This window comes from Erythranthe guttata, chromosome 14 (assembly GCF_056151865.1).
Source record: "Erythranthe guttata isolate IM_541 chromosome 14, IM_541, whole genome shotgun sequence".
NCBI classification, from domain to species: Eukaryota; Viridiplantae; Streptophyta; class Magnoliopsida; order Lamiales; family Phrymaceae; genus Erythranthe; species Erythranthe guttata.
In genome coordinates this window covers 20013070-20025558 of record NC_142546.1, presented here as the reverse complement: position 1 = coordinate 20025558, position 12489 = coordinate 20013070, and the positions used below count along the sequence as shown (strand labels likewise).

At 35.5% G+C, this 12489-nt stretch overlaps 2 protein-coding genes across 2 annotated transcripts; one reads left to right on the top strand and one right to left on the bottom strand.

The window, feature by feature from the left end:
• The first annotated feature begins 1087 nt into the window (after positions 1-1087).
• Positions 1088-1981, top strand: LOC105950151 (pollen Ole e I family allergen protein). The gene is made up of 2 exons (XM_012973469.2): positions 1088-1435; positions 1532-1981. Exons 1-2 carry the CDS (start codon positions 1278-1280, stop codon positions 1854-1856), a joined length of 483 nt encoding a protein of 160 aa, XP_012828923.2. The 5' UTR covers positions 1088-1277; the 3' UTR covers positions 1857-1981.
• Positions 1982-5669: 3688 nt separating this feature from the next.
• LOC105950118 (pre-mRNA-splicing factor SLU7) lies at positions 5670-11332 on the bottom strand. Its single transcript, XM_088814472.1, has 10 exons — positions 11087-11332; positions 10529-10692; positions 10295-10407; positions 8903-9316; positions 8524-8659; positions 8125-8424; positions 7284-7500; positions 6432-6535; positions 6169-6237; positions 5670-6068 (listed from the first exon to the last, which is right to left on the bottom strand). The coding sequence occupies exons 1-10, from the start codon at positions 11100-11102 to the stop codon at positions 5991-5993; spliced, it is 1611 nt and encodes a 536-aa protein (XP_088670598.1). The 5' UTR covers positions 11103-11332; the 3' UTR covers positions 5670-5990.
• Positions 11333-12489: the final 1157 nt, after the last annotated feature.

The window sequence follows — 12489 nt, the reverse complement described above, 5'->3', positions numbered from 1 at the left end:
AGAAATTAAACAAATCATCACGTATTTTTTTTATGGTTTCAATTAAAAGAAAAAAACCATTCAAAAATTTATATTTTCCAACTTGATAAGTTTCTCGTGCATGCCGTATAGAAAAAGAAAGAAACTTGTAAACATAAAACCCATCATTTAATTGTTCTGGCTACGGATGTGAACGAGCCGAGCTCGTCTATTTTGCCAAGCTCGAGCTCGAAAAACTCGAGTTTGAGCTTTTTTTGAGCCGGCTCAACTCGTTTACCAACTCTAGTTCCGGCTATATACCTGGTCTGGAAAAAGCAACTTATTGTAACATTAGGATACATTGTACCAAAATTAAAATTGTAGGGTGCATTGTGCGAGAAATAAATATCTCCAGGGTGCAAGCTGTCAAAAACTCGTTCCAACGAAAACAATCCAAGATCCAAATGGGCCATAAGATTCGGTAAAAAAGGGAAGATCTAAAACTAGTTACTCCATAATGCAAAAAGGGATAAAAATTTGAAAGAACAATTTGAAAACAAACAAAAAGCTGCATTATTAACTAGGGAAAATTGCACTTCACCGCCTCCAAAGAATATCTTTTTTGCACTTTTCCCCCAATGAGATTGTCTACTGGTGTACTTTACCCCAAATATTATTTCAGGTCTAACTCTCGCCAGATTATGGGTATATATGTCATTATACTTTCCTCTGCTTTTAAAATTCCGCTTTCATAGTTATTTAAAGTTCCTAAATTAACAAAAAAATATTCCCAAATTGAAGAAATTCTCTTGCAAACTAGACGAAATTACCTTTCAGGCTCGACAATATTTGTTCTTTGTTCTTCAAAATCTAAATAATATGGGGTGATAAAAGGTAAAATGATATTTATAGGCTTAAATGATGAAATGACCCTTCCAATTTACTCCAACCCCGAGAATTAGACCGAAAATACATATTTGGGACAAAGTATAGCGAGTTGTATATTTCAAAGGCGGACAGTCTCGTTTTTGCATTTTGAGGGGCGAAGTGCAATTTGACCTTATTATTATTATTAATATTATAATTCACGGTTTACGAGGAGACACTGACAAAACAGAGAGAAAACCCTGAGACATTTTACCAAACACGACCTTATTGGAAACTGCACAAATCCTCAGACAATACTTCCCATTATCTACACTACACTCATTTCTCATCCCATATATATATCTATATATATACATTAGCGGAATAATGAATAAAAATGCAGTGTTAATATGAAAGCTTCTTATTAGTTTATAATTTCTTCAGTACAGCAAATGAAACCATTAATCTTTCTCGTCGGGCTTGTTGTTTTCTTGGCCGCCGCTGCAGCCGGGCAGCCCAGACCCGGTTTTCTATACACAAGAACCATTGCAGGCGGTCAGACCCGACCCGGATTTCTCTACTCAAGAACCACAGGAAAATGCACTCCTCAGTAAACCCAACTCCTTTTTATTTTCTCGGATGAATCAAACCCAGATCTTGAAATTTTTATAATCCGATTTTTATTTTTATTTTTTATTGAAAAAAGGTATTGGAGCAGCAGGAAGGAAACATGGCCGAAGATGGTGCCGGAGAAATCGACGGTGTCGAATGTGTTCGGGTCGAGGGCGTTCGAGCGGTACCGTGAAGACCTGACGCTGATGGAGGCGGCGTCACGAAACGACGAGGCGGAGAACGCATTCGCCGGACTGGTGAAGCAGTCGACGGCGGCGCTGCTGAACTCATACGCAAGAAAAGGGTACCCTTACGCCGCCTGGGAAGTCAAGACACTGCTCATCCGGGCTATGGTTTCTCAAGAGGCGGCTGCTTTTCAAGCCCACCAATTTCTCCTAGCCAATCAGAATTGTAGTTAGTATGAATTTAGCATTTTGATTTTGTGGATATACTATGAAAAAAATTACTGTTTTTTTATGGTTTTTGGAATTTATTAATGTTGAAACTTGATAACTGAAACTGGTGGTTTTTTATTTTTTATTTTATTTATTATTTAATTTCTGATTATTTGTTCCATGATTCTTCAATTTTTTTAATGGGAGATTGAAGATAGCTGAAGTTTGCCGGAGACGGAAACAAGCATTCCTCCGGCGGCGGCAGGGACCGAGCTTTTGAATTTTCCGGTGATTGTTTTGGCCCTTTCAATTTTCTTATGCGGTCAAAATGAGTTTTTTTTAGCTCTCGAAGTTTATTAGTTGGAAATTTTAGTCCTTGAAATTACAAAAGTTGAGAATTTTAATCCGATAAGCTAAAACTTTCTCGAAAATGTAATTCAATGTTTGGTTGAATTAATTGCCATTTAATTTATAAAAATAAATAAATTGAACATAAAATAGAGGATGAGGCTACTGAGTTAGATGTTAGATGGTTCTGGAGAGAAATAAAATACATACTGTATGTATTTACCAAATGAAAGGTTGTATATTAGCATTTCACCTAATTGGATTTAAAAAATACATACTCTATAAATAAATATGAAGTATGAGTTCAAATTAAACCATCTAAATGTCCATTTAGAAAATAACATTCGACAATTAAATATACAAAGTATTTTAATTATTTTTTATTAACAACAATTTGATAGGCGAATATATTTATAGGTTATTTAACCTGAATGGCCCGGTAGAAGGATATAATAAATAAAGGCATCTAGAGAAGCCCAATAAGAACGTCCAAGTCAAGTGCAAAGGAAAAAGTTAGTCGGAATACTTGTGGAGAACTGCATATTGGATAAGATGATACATTTTCTTGTACCTCAAGCCTGTTATTTATACCCTAATGCGGGAAAGATGTGACCCCCGAGTTTTCTTGTCGGTCAACTGCAGGCCTTGGTCTTGAGCCCCTAGCTGAGTCAGTTGTATGAGAGGAAAGCTCGTTTTCAGATAGGGAGTCGCATCGCTCTTGAGTCTCCCATGGGTGGTTTTTCTGTTTTTGTTACTGCATGTGTTTCCGATCTTGCTATCCTTTCAGCAGCAAAACTAGTCCCATTTGTCAGTCGGCCATCCCACGTGTAGGAAGGTGATGGGGAAAATTGCAGCCTTATTAGGCTTGTACGTAATGGGCCTCTTAGGACAATTCAGGCCTAATCAATAAGTCTCAGAACGAAATATTAAGTATCAAATGTCTATTTAATAACTCGTTTTGATACTTTTGGGTTTAAGTTATAACTATGTTTATTTTCTTTTTCTAATTATTACTTACTTTACCATATTTTTTAATTTTTTCAATTTTAATATAACGAGCCTAAATTGAAACTTCAATTTTGTTGTTCATATTCATTCACCCAGACGATCACATAGATTTGATAACATTTCAAAGACATCGCGCATAGGATAAATGAATTGCGACGGGTCCTAGGACGAGTGGGCGTCGGTCAAGTTGCCATTTTTGCTATTATTTTTTTTTATATTAGATTTTTACGAACATAAAATAAATTAGTGAAGACATTAACATTTTTATGTAATTGATTTGAGAAATGATCATAAGTCATAACCAAAATAATACCTTGAATTAGTTTGAATTGAATATATAATCATTTCAACATCAAGAACATTCAATAACTGATCAAAAAGAAATCACAAAAATAGTATCTTGAATTAATTTATCTTGAATATTAATTATTTCAACATCAATAACATTCAATAATTAATTAACAAATACAAAAAGCAAAAAAAATCTCGGGGCTTCGGATTCATTTACCCGAAACCCCTTCAACAGATTCGGGTAAATGAACCGGAAACATGCCGTTTTATAGGGGAAAATTAGGCCTTTCCTATTCAATTATGTGAACCCATTGAAGGGGTTTCGGGTAAATGAACTTGAAATGTCTTATAATGTTTTTTTCTCGAATATTTATATAACGTAAGACAATATAATTTGCAGTTTGACTTCAGTTATATTGTTTTACGAGCAATTCCGATCGAGAGAATATGTTGATTGTTCTAAGTTTCAAGTTGTAGTAGCGGTGGTCGGCCATAGTGTGAACGTACGTAAGTTCTAAGCAACTAAGGAATATTTGCAACTTGAAAAAGTGGTTAAAAAGTTTAGCTTCAATTTCCAGAACCAGAACCAAAACCAGAATCAAACAAACAACGTGGAATAAGAAATCAAATAACCGAAAAAAGGGACCTTTATTCCCCATTCGGATAAGAGAAGAAACTCTATTCTCAAAAAGAATTAGTTAGAATATTAATCTCACTATCAAAGTAATTAATAATTAGGATAAATTACAGCCATCTCTGATATAAGGCCAAATTACGAAAATTTCCCTGTTGTTTGAGTAATTACAGTTATCTCCTCAACTATGAATTTTCTTACACGTCCACCGCTATGGTGTCAAATTCAGTAGAATTTACTAGATTCTGTGCAATGTTCTCTAGTTTGTATTGATTTTGTGTAAAAATGCAGTTCTGATGAACCACAATCCGATATTTTCAAGCGTGATCATCTTGTTTCAAAATGTGGAGCTTGAATTGGGTAAAATTGGTACAAACTGGAGAAAATTCCACTAAATTTGACACCGCACTGAAATTAGGCAAACATGATAATTTTTTTTGTCATATGACCTTATCTCAGGGGTGACCTAATTTACCCTAATTATATATTTCGAAAAAAAAACTAACTAGCGTAAGAATTAAGGGACTTCTGTTATGCTAATTCTTTAATGACAAAAATTGACCCCACAAAGATTTTGTAGCAAGAAGCAGTAGTATATAACAACATCATCCCTTCCCTTGCATTTCTCCCTTGCATTAATTTCTTACCTTCTCTCTCTCTCTCTCTCTCTCTCTCTCTCTCTCTCTCTCTCTCTCTCTCTCTCTCTCTCTCTCTCAGCTTGGAAAACTCTGTCAAAATCTCTCTGATCAGATAGAATGAGTTGGTTGAAATTGAAGAAATTGCTGCCCACAAAAAAGTTTTGGAGAGCATTTACAAACAAAGTAATGCCTCTCAAGCTACAAAAACTCAATAAATCATTACCATCATCATCAAAACCAAACAAGAAACTTAAAAACCAATCCTACAAAAAAACTTCCGGCAAACTTAGCTGGCCGAGATCTCTTTCCGTGCAGCCCAAGAAATTCAAGAAGAAGCCCAAAAACAAGAACACCTTCATTAGCCACCAGAAAAGACCGCCTCCAGTGTTCGTCGATCAGCTCTTCGTGGGGCCCGCTTCCGGTGTAGCGGAAACTGGAAGCACAAGCAAGGAGAAATCGACTAGTTCGAAGACAAGCGAGGTTCCCGAACAGAAAAGTGGGCCCGAGGTATCTAATAAAGAAAACACAAGTGTATCCGATAATGATATGAATATGATCGACAGTAGTGCAGATGATATGTGGGATTCAATGGTGTTGGCTTCACCACAGATGCAAGGTATTGATGAAAGGGCCGAGGAGTTCATAGCTCGGTTCCGAGCTCAGATGCACCGTCAAGAAATGCTAGCTCGCCGTACGTAGTTTTCATTAACATCCTAGATATACAAATAATATTACTCTTGAAATCGCCTGTATAGAAATTCTTTGCAATTTTATCTATGACGATGTATTGAAATCGATATATTCTTCACCTAAACGATTGAGAAATGCGACAAGTAAATTGATTTATTTTATGACGAAACTTGCTAATCGAACAAACAAACAATCAAACGGTGAACCGATATTGGACGAGACAATCGATAAGATACATGTTATTTAAAATCTCAAACATCACCGTGTTAAAACTTTAACAAAGACCACACAGAATATTCCATTACTTCAGAATGACAAGGCAAGTGTGTCCATTGTCAACGTTTCGATACACCACGACAAGAGTAACAAGACATGCAAAGCTATGTTCAAGCTTTCCAGACGAGAACACAAAGATTACGAAACATCACCCTAATATTATAAACCAATTAAAAGACTACTAAACATCCCGAGAAATATTATTAATTATATCTTCAAAGACCACAACAGAAATTTTCTTGCCATATAGCCTGAAAAATCTAATCGCAAACTTCAATTGAGGAAGTCCTTCATTGGATCATCGTGATGGACCCTCTTCATCCTGTAAGCTTCCATGTCTTCCGGTGTAACCTACAAGTCAAAAAATGATTAGAATCACCGATAAACTACAACCGTAACTAATATAAGACCAAAAAACAAAATTTAAATAAACATAAGAAAATCATTGTACCCCATCGTTCCACTTGACATTATATTTGCGTTTTCTTTCGTCCCTCTCCTCTTTCTTCCTTTCATCCTCCTGCAAGAAAAACCAATGTAAAGATGCCGTTTTAAATCATATCCAAAATTTGCATTACCATAAGATACAGATAACATTTTACCCAAATCAAACACGTGTGATTGAAAAAAAAAAGTTTAAGGGCAAGACCCAGACCACCTCTAAGAAACCACTTACGAAAGGACCGCACAATATAAATAAGATTTGAAATTTACCTTATGAAGTGCTTCAGCCAGTTTTTTCTGGTCTATAACTAGATCATCAGGTACTTCGGTTCCCCAAGTTGCAAGCCTTATTTCCTCAGCTGGTGCAGGTGCTTCTGATTGCAAAAAATAAACTTTCAGATACCATGCCATTATTTATCTTCTAATACTAAAACATAAACGAAGCAGTAGCTATGCATATATACCATAGCAAACAACTGACCTAGATAAGGATGTGCATCATAATACTGAGATAATTCTAAAATATAAATGAAGCACTATCTACGCATGTATACTCGCAAACAATAAGGGTAAACAAAAAACAAACATGGGCTTCTTCTGTGTTTCAACACATATACAGTAGAGAAAAAGTGATTTTTTTAAAGAACAAATATAATCATTTTATGCATCTCTAATCTCTTTGTAAATGATTTTATCTAAAATGAGCTTAGTTGTAACTCTGGAAGTCATAAAGTACTGTACTACCACTACTGTGTTTAAGATTGTTGTAGTAAGTGGCCTATTTGACCTTCTAAAAAGATTGTCCGAAACTAAGTTACAATGGTTAGATTATTCCATATCTATGGAAAATAGAAATATTGATTAGAAATATTTGTTCTATCACCATAAAATACTGGTTATTCAGTATTAAAAGTTCTTGAGAATATTTAGTCTGGATAATATATTAGATCATATTAACTGGTTGCTCAATGCATTGTCAAAATTCTATATTACCTAGATCTATAGGCAGTCTAACCACTTCGAATTAGAACATACATGCTATATCACAGAAAAGTTATAACTTTTGACCTTAACAGTTTATCGAAGTCATTCTTCATGTAGTAAAAGGAAAGCCATTATTACCTTCAGCAGCCTCTTTACGAGCGATATTAGCTTTCATAAGATCCGATGCAGCTTCAGCAGCCTCAATACCAGCAGCGCCAGTACAGTAGCTATTTCTAACTGTCTGCTGACAACATTTATAGCCCCACTGATGGTCCTTCCACCATGAACCCCAAACGCTTGTATGGTTGTTGATGTACACATCCTCTTCATACTTGCTCTTTGGAAGAGAAGTCTCCTGCAAAGATCACGAAGTCAACAGGTTAATTCCACTCATAAAGAGGTCTATGGAAAAAGAATAATTAAAATGGAAACAATATCTGTTCTAGACAACGCATGGTTCGTATAGAGAAATTTATTTTCCACCTAATTACTTTCTCAATGTGTACCCTTTTAACTTCTCATCCTGTTCTTAGTGACATGTGAGGTGGTGAGATGGGTTGCCATATTATCTAAACATTGTCCCCATAATTTTGAAACTCTTCATAATACCAAAAGATAAAGTAAAACTTGGTCATGATTAAGATTGTTAGAAAGCATACTAGCAATCAAATATCACAGCAAATAGAGTCAGACAGCTAAAACAAATACTATGGCACCCAACCCCATAATACATAACATGTAAATAATCCCAAGACGACATGAAAAGACAACATTCTTGTGACGGTTTGAAGAAGTACATTAATGTCCGACAAACATTTCACCATCCTAGTACATAACAAGGGAATATAAACAGACTTGTCCGCAGTAAAGCAACATAAAAGCGAAGAGATTCCAACTGCTTTGGTATGTGGAGTATTAACAGAAATAATACGGTCAGACATCCCATCAAAGAAGCAAGAAGGAGAATGTTGGTCCGTACCTGGCCTTTAATGATCCTCCCAGCCCGATCATATTCGACCTCTCTCTCACTTTGTCCCAGTAATAGTTCTCGTGGAAGTACTTCATCTGTAGCAGCATTGCCATACTTCTCCATGATTGTATCTTTAGTGTGCGTCTTAAGCTTCTCCTTATTGACCCTGAAGTTCTTATAAAGCAGTTCAGCTTGTGAGGGAGCAGCTTGCATATGAACATCATGACCCTTGTCGAATGCTTCCCAAGCATGAATATTGAGCTGCTTGAATTCCAAAGCCTGACCACTCACTCTGTTCTGGTTATCTCCCTATAATTTTGACAAATAGATATCAGCACGCTGTTGCAAATGCAGAATATTAGCAAAACAGTAGCACAATCTCACTTTTCGAACGGAAAATAAACTTACAGCATAGAACTTCTCATTTGGATCCATGTCTGGGAGAGGATCCTCACGCATAGAACGTGTTTTTGGGTCATAGTGGGCGGAGTTTACATCGAGATTAAGAAGATATTTCGCCGTGTCCTCCCGAATACGTAAATTTCTGGCAAAGAAAAAGGAGAAAAAGGTCAATTTTTAATCTCTTCAAAGCACATGGCAAACACATTATTCAACAGAAATCCAAACATCACCCTCGCCAAGAAGATCAAGGGAGGAAATATGTACTCAGTATAGCCCCAGTTCTAGAATATAATAACCATATTCTAATATGTTCTCAAATATTTTAACTGTGGCAAGCACAAATGTGTAAAAGAGAGAGCAAATGAAAAAGAATATGTCAACATACCTAACCGTTCCAGTACTACCACCACCGGTAGTACGGACACGTTTTTCGACCTTTGCGAAATCCATTTGCTTACTCTCATCAACTTTGGCCTCATCAACTTTGAGAGAGTCCTCATTATCTTCATCATCACTAACCCCATCTTCGTTATTTTGATTACTATTTTTTTCCTCCAACTTTTTAAGTTGTTGCTCCTTCAAGAACTTGCTTCTTGCTTCATCCCGAGCTTCATACCTTTGAATAACGTATTTATAAGATGCAGCATCATATCCATTCCAGCGGTCTCGCTTTCCATCATAATCAAGCTCAAAGGACTCAATCTTCTCATCTGGGGCAATATTTCTGCCAGTGAACTCGGCTCCCTTTTTTCGAGGCCTTTCCAAGCATGACTTCCTACTATGTGTCATAGCCCCACAGCTGCAGCAAGAACAAATGTTCAAAGCAAAACCATAACCTTCAGTTTCTATTAAAAAAAATAAATCAAAAAATAATAAATATATATATATATATATATATATATATATATATATATATATATATATATGTATATATATATTCCCTAGTTAAATGATAGGAAACACTTGGGCTAGACTCCTAGTCTAGATATAAAAGATATTTAATGAGATTTGTCAGTTGTAACCAAACAAATATCGACTATGCATCATAAAGGGAGAACCAAAGTGGGCAAACCATACATCCTACTGTGTTGGTTAGAAATAATACAGAATTTCTTCACCAAGTCAAAAAATGGCAGTGAAGAACAACATATGACAACTGTTGATCATATTATCGTAGCATTTACTCCATATAAATTCACGCCATACGCTGTACTCTACATCACAAGTAAACAAGTATGTTATCAAATCCGAAGTTTGATAACATAAAGAGTACAGATGCGATGTGTTAGCAAGAATAAAAAGCACACTGAATTCATTTAACAATAAGAACTACTAGTAATATATAGTGTTTGAACCCAGAAAAGAATCCCCTCCAAAGCAACAGGATAAAATTCGAAATCATGTCACGCGGAGCATCACCGAATTAAGATAATCATAATAGAACATGCAAACTGGTACTAAGACAGCATGATAAATCTATCCCAAATAGAAGAAAAGAAATATAAAAATATAAAAACCAACAAGAACCGCCTATATTGAATTCATGTATTAAAACTCCACAAGCCCTAAATCTTAATTCTAAATGAGAAGGAATAGATTGATAAAAACTTCAGTACCGTCCAATAACCAAAACAGCGCAAGGAATAGAAACATAAATTATGCAGACTTAATTATATCTAAAAATACACATCAACAGAGTGTAAGGAATACAAACAAAAATTATGCAGCCATAGCTATATCCAAACATATATGTACATAGAGGGTTTTGACATCATACTTTTTACAAGCACCCTTTCTGAACTTCACCGCCTGATAAGTGGTTGCACCTCTATCATACCAGGACCTGGTATAGTTCGGATCCGATTTCCACTTCCTTTGATGTTTCAAACTCTGAAAACCACCATCAAAATGAATAGTGAGAAATCCAAATGTCCAGGTTACAGAACAACTGTATAGTAAATAGTACTGAATGGAACAAATAATGAACAACAGATATATCCACGTAACATACCGGTCTCTCTGCATTCAAGTACCAAGGCGCAGAGGACATATACTGGGGAATATGAGGGTTAATTTCCTTTCCATCCTCATCCACTTCGGCAGGTGCAAGCCCAGCCTTACGGGCCTCCTCTAACTCAAGCTGTTTCCTGTGGTCCTCCCTCGACTTAAACGCCACTGCAGTCATCAAAGCAACAAAAAATAAAAATCAGCATTGATTACCCTTCCAATTCACCCGAAAATCAACGAGAAGATTAAGATTAATAAAACATTTAAATATCAAAATTTTGCAAACCCAATTAATCGACGATTTACGCAAAAGTACACGATTACAAACGGGGAACGTGATCAAAGCTATGCATCACAAAACCCTAATAAAATCGCGTCTAAAAATCATCCTTTTTATCTCCGACAAGAAAATATAATTGATGCGAGTCAGAAAGAAATCTACTTGCTAAGTACGCATAATCAAATTAGACGCAGAAATCATTGATTAACAAATAAAAATCAATATCTTGCAACAGTTCGCGATTCATGATGATGGATTCGAACTGGAAAGTGTAGAAAGTACCTGATGCAGTCGCCATGGTTTCAACAGAAGCTGATTCCGAATGGTTTCGATAGAAATCGCTAACCTAAGATTGTGGATTTTGTTGATTTTAGAATGAGAATGTAAGGATGGTAGAGAAGGGGGGCGTTTGTAATATACGCACCGCGCGTGGTGTAGTCGGTGATAATAGCTATTTATAATGCGGGTAGAGACGGGGTTCGGCTATACGACGCCGTACCAAGTCAGGATAACATTCATATTTGATATTCCTATTAGAAGATTTATTTGTGTTCAATTTAATTATAGAAAGTTCCTACTTGATAAACAAATTATTTCATTAAATTAAAAATAATTTAAGAAAATACTTAAAATTTAAGTTTTTCAACTGTAATGATTAATGAATGATCAACTAAGTTTGACTTAGGGCTAATTTGCTAAACACCACCGGGAACTAATATTCTTTCAAATCAGGATATTATTTTTTTGCATTGGCTATAAGTCCTCTGACATCTTAGTTGGAGAGCTTAGACTGAAAATATTCACTCTAGACTGGAACTACTTTATTCACCTCCAACTCATTTGTTCTCAAAATGACCTTCACTCCGTGAGCTCGATGAGCCGGCTCAAAAAAAACTCGAACTCGAACTCAAGTTTTTCAATCTCGAGTTCGGCTTGTTTTTAGTTATTCGTAATCTCTCGAGCCGGCTCGCGAGCCTTATCTTTTATATATATATATATATATTGTTTAAATTTAAATAATGTATAATTATATAAAATATTATAGAAATAGTATAAAAAAGAATATATAAATATTAAAAAATATATATAACTACAGTTATTGTTTATTTTCAATTCGTTTTATCATAATTTAAATATTTTTTCAGAAAAAAAAAAACAAACAAAATGAGCTTGGACTCGAGCTCGAACAAAAAAAAAAAACTCGATGAGCCGGAGCTCGAGCCTGCCAAAACAGGTGAACTCGGCTCGTTCACACCCCTGCTTAGCCCCATTACCAGTTCTTTGTCGCCAACCATCTAATTTTCGCCTACTACATCTTTGAAAATATGTTATTTTTATTAATTTTCAATCTAAGATGTCTATTTTTAGTCTAAATTCTCCAATTAAGCTGTCCACTTTCAATCTAGATTGTCTATTTTTAGCCTAAACTCTCCAACTAAGTTGTCTATTTTCAGTCTAAGTCAAACTGCTATAATAATATTTCACAATATTGAGACATTAAAGGAATATTACTCTTTATATCAATTTTTTTTTTGTTAATGAAGGAACTCACAGTCAACCATATAGGTGCACTGGGTAAACCTACACTCTCGTATAATAGCTTGCAAACCATACGAGAGACGTAAACCATACTAAGCTATGTGTGACAAGCTCGACCTAGCGATCGTTGGCAAGGGGACTTGAAC

What these genes read in the sequence shown, in the direction of transcription:
- LOC105950151 (XM_012973469.2), top strand. Translation starts at nt 1,278, where the DNA reads ATGAAACCATTAATCTTTCTCGTCGGGCTTGTTGTTTTCTTGGCCGCC. An exon ending in ACAGGAAAATGCACTCCTCA is followed by an intron (nt 1,436 to 1,531) that starts GTAAACCCAACT and finishes TATTGAAAAAAG; the next exon opens with GTATTGGAGCAGCAGGAAGG.
- LOC105950118 (XM_088814472.1), bottom strand. An exon ending in CAAATGAGAAGTTCTATGCT is followed by an intron (nt 8,425 to 8,523) that starts GTAAGTTTATTT and finishes TCAAAATTATAG; the next exon opens with GGAGATAACCAGAACAGAGT. An exon ending in TCGTAAAGAGGCTGCTGAAG is followed by an intron (nt 6,536 to 7,283) that starts GTAATAATGGCT and finishes TTTTGCAATCAG; the next exon opens with AAGCACCTGCACCAGCTGAG.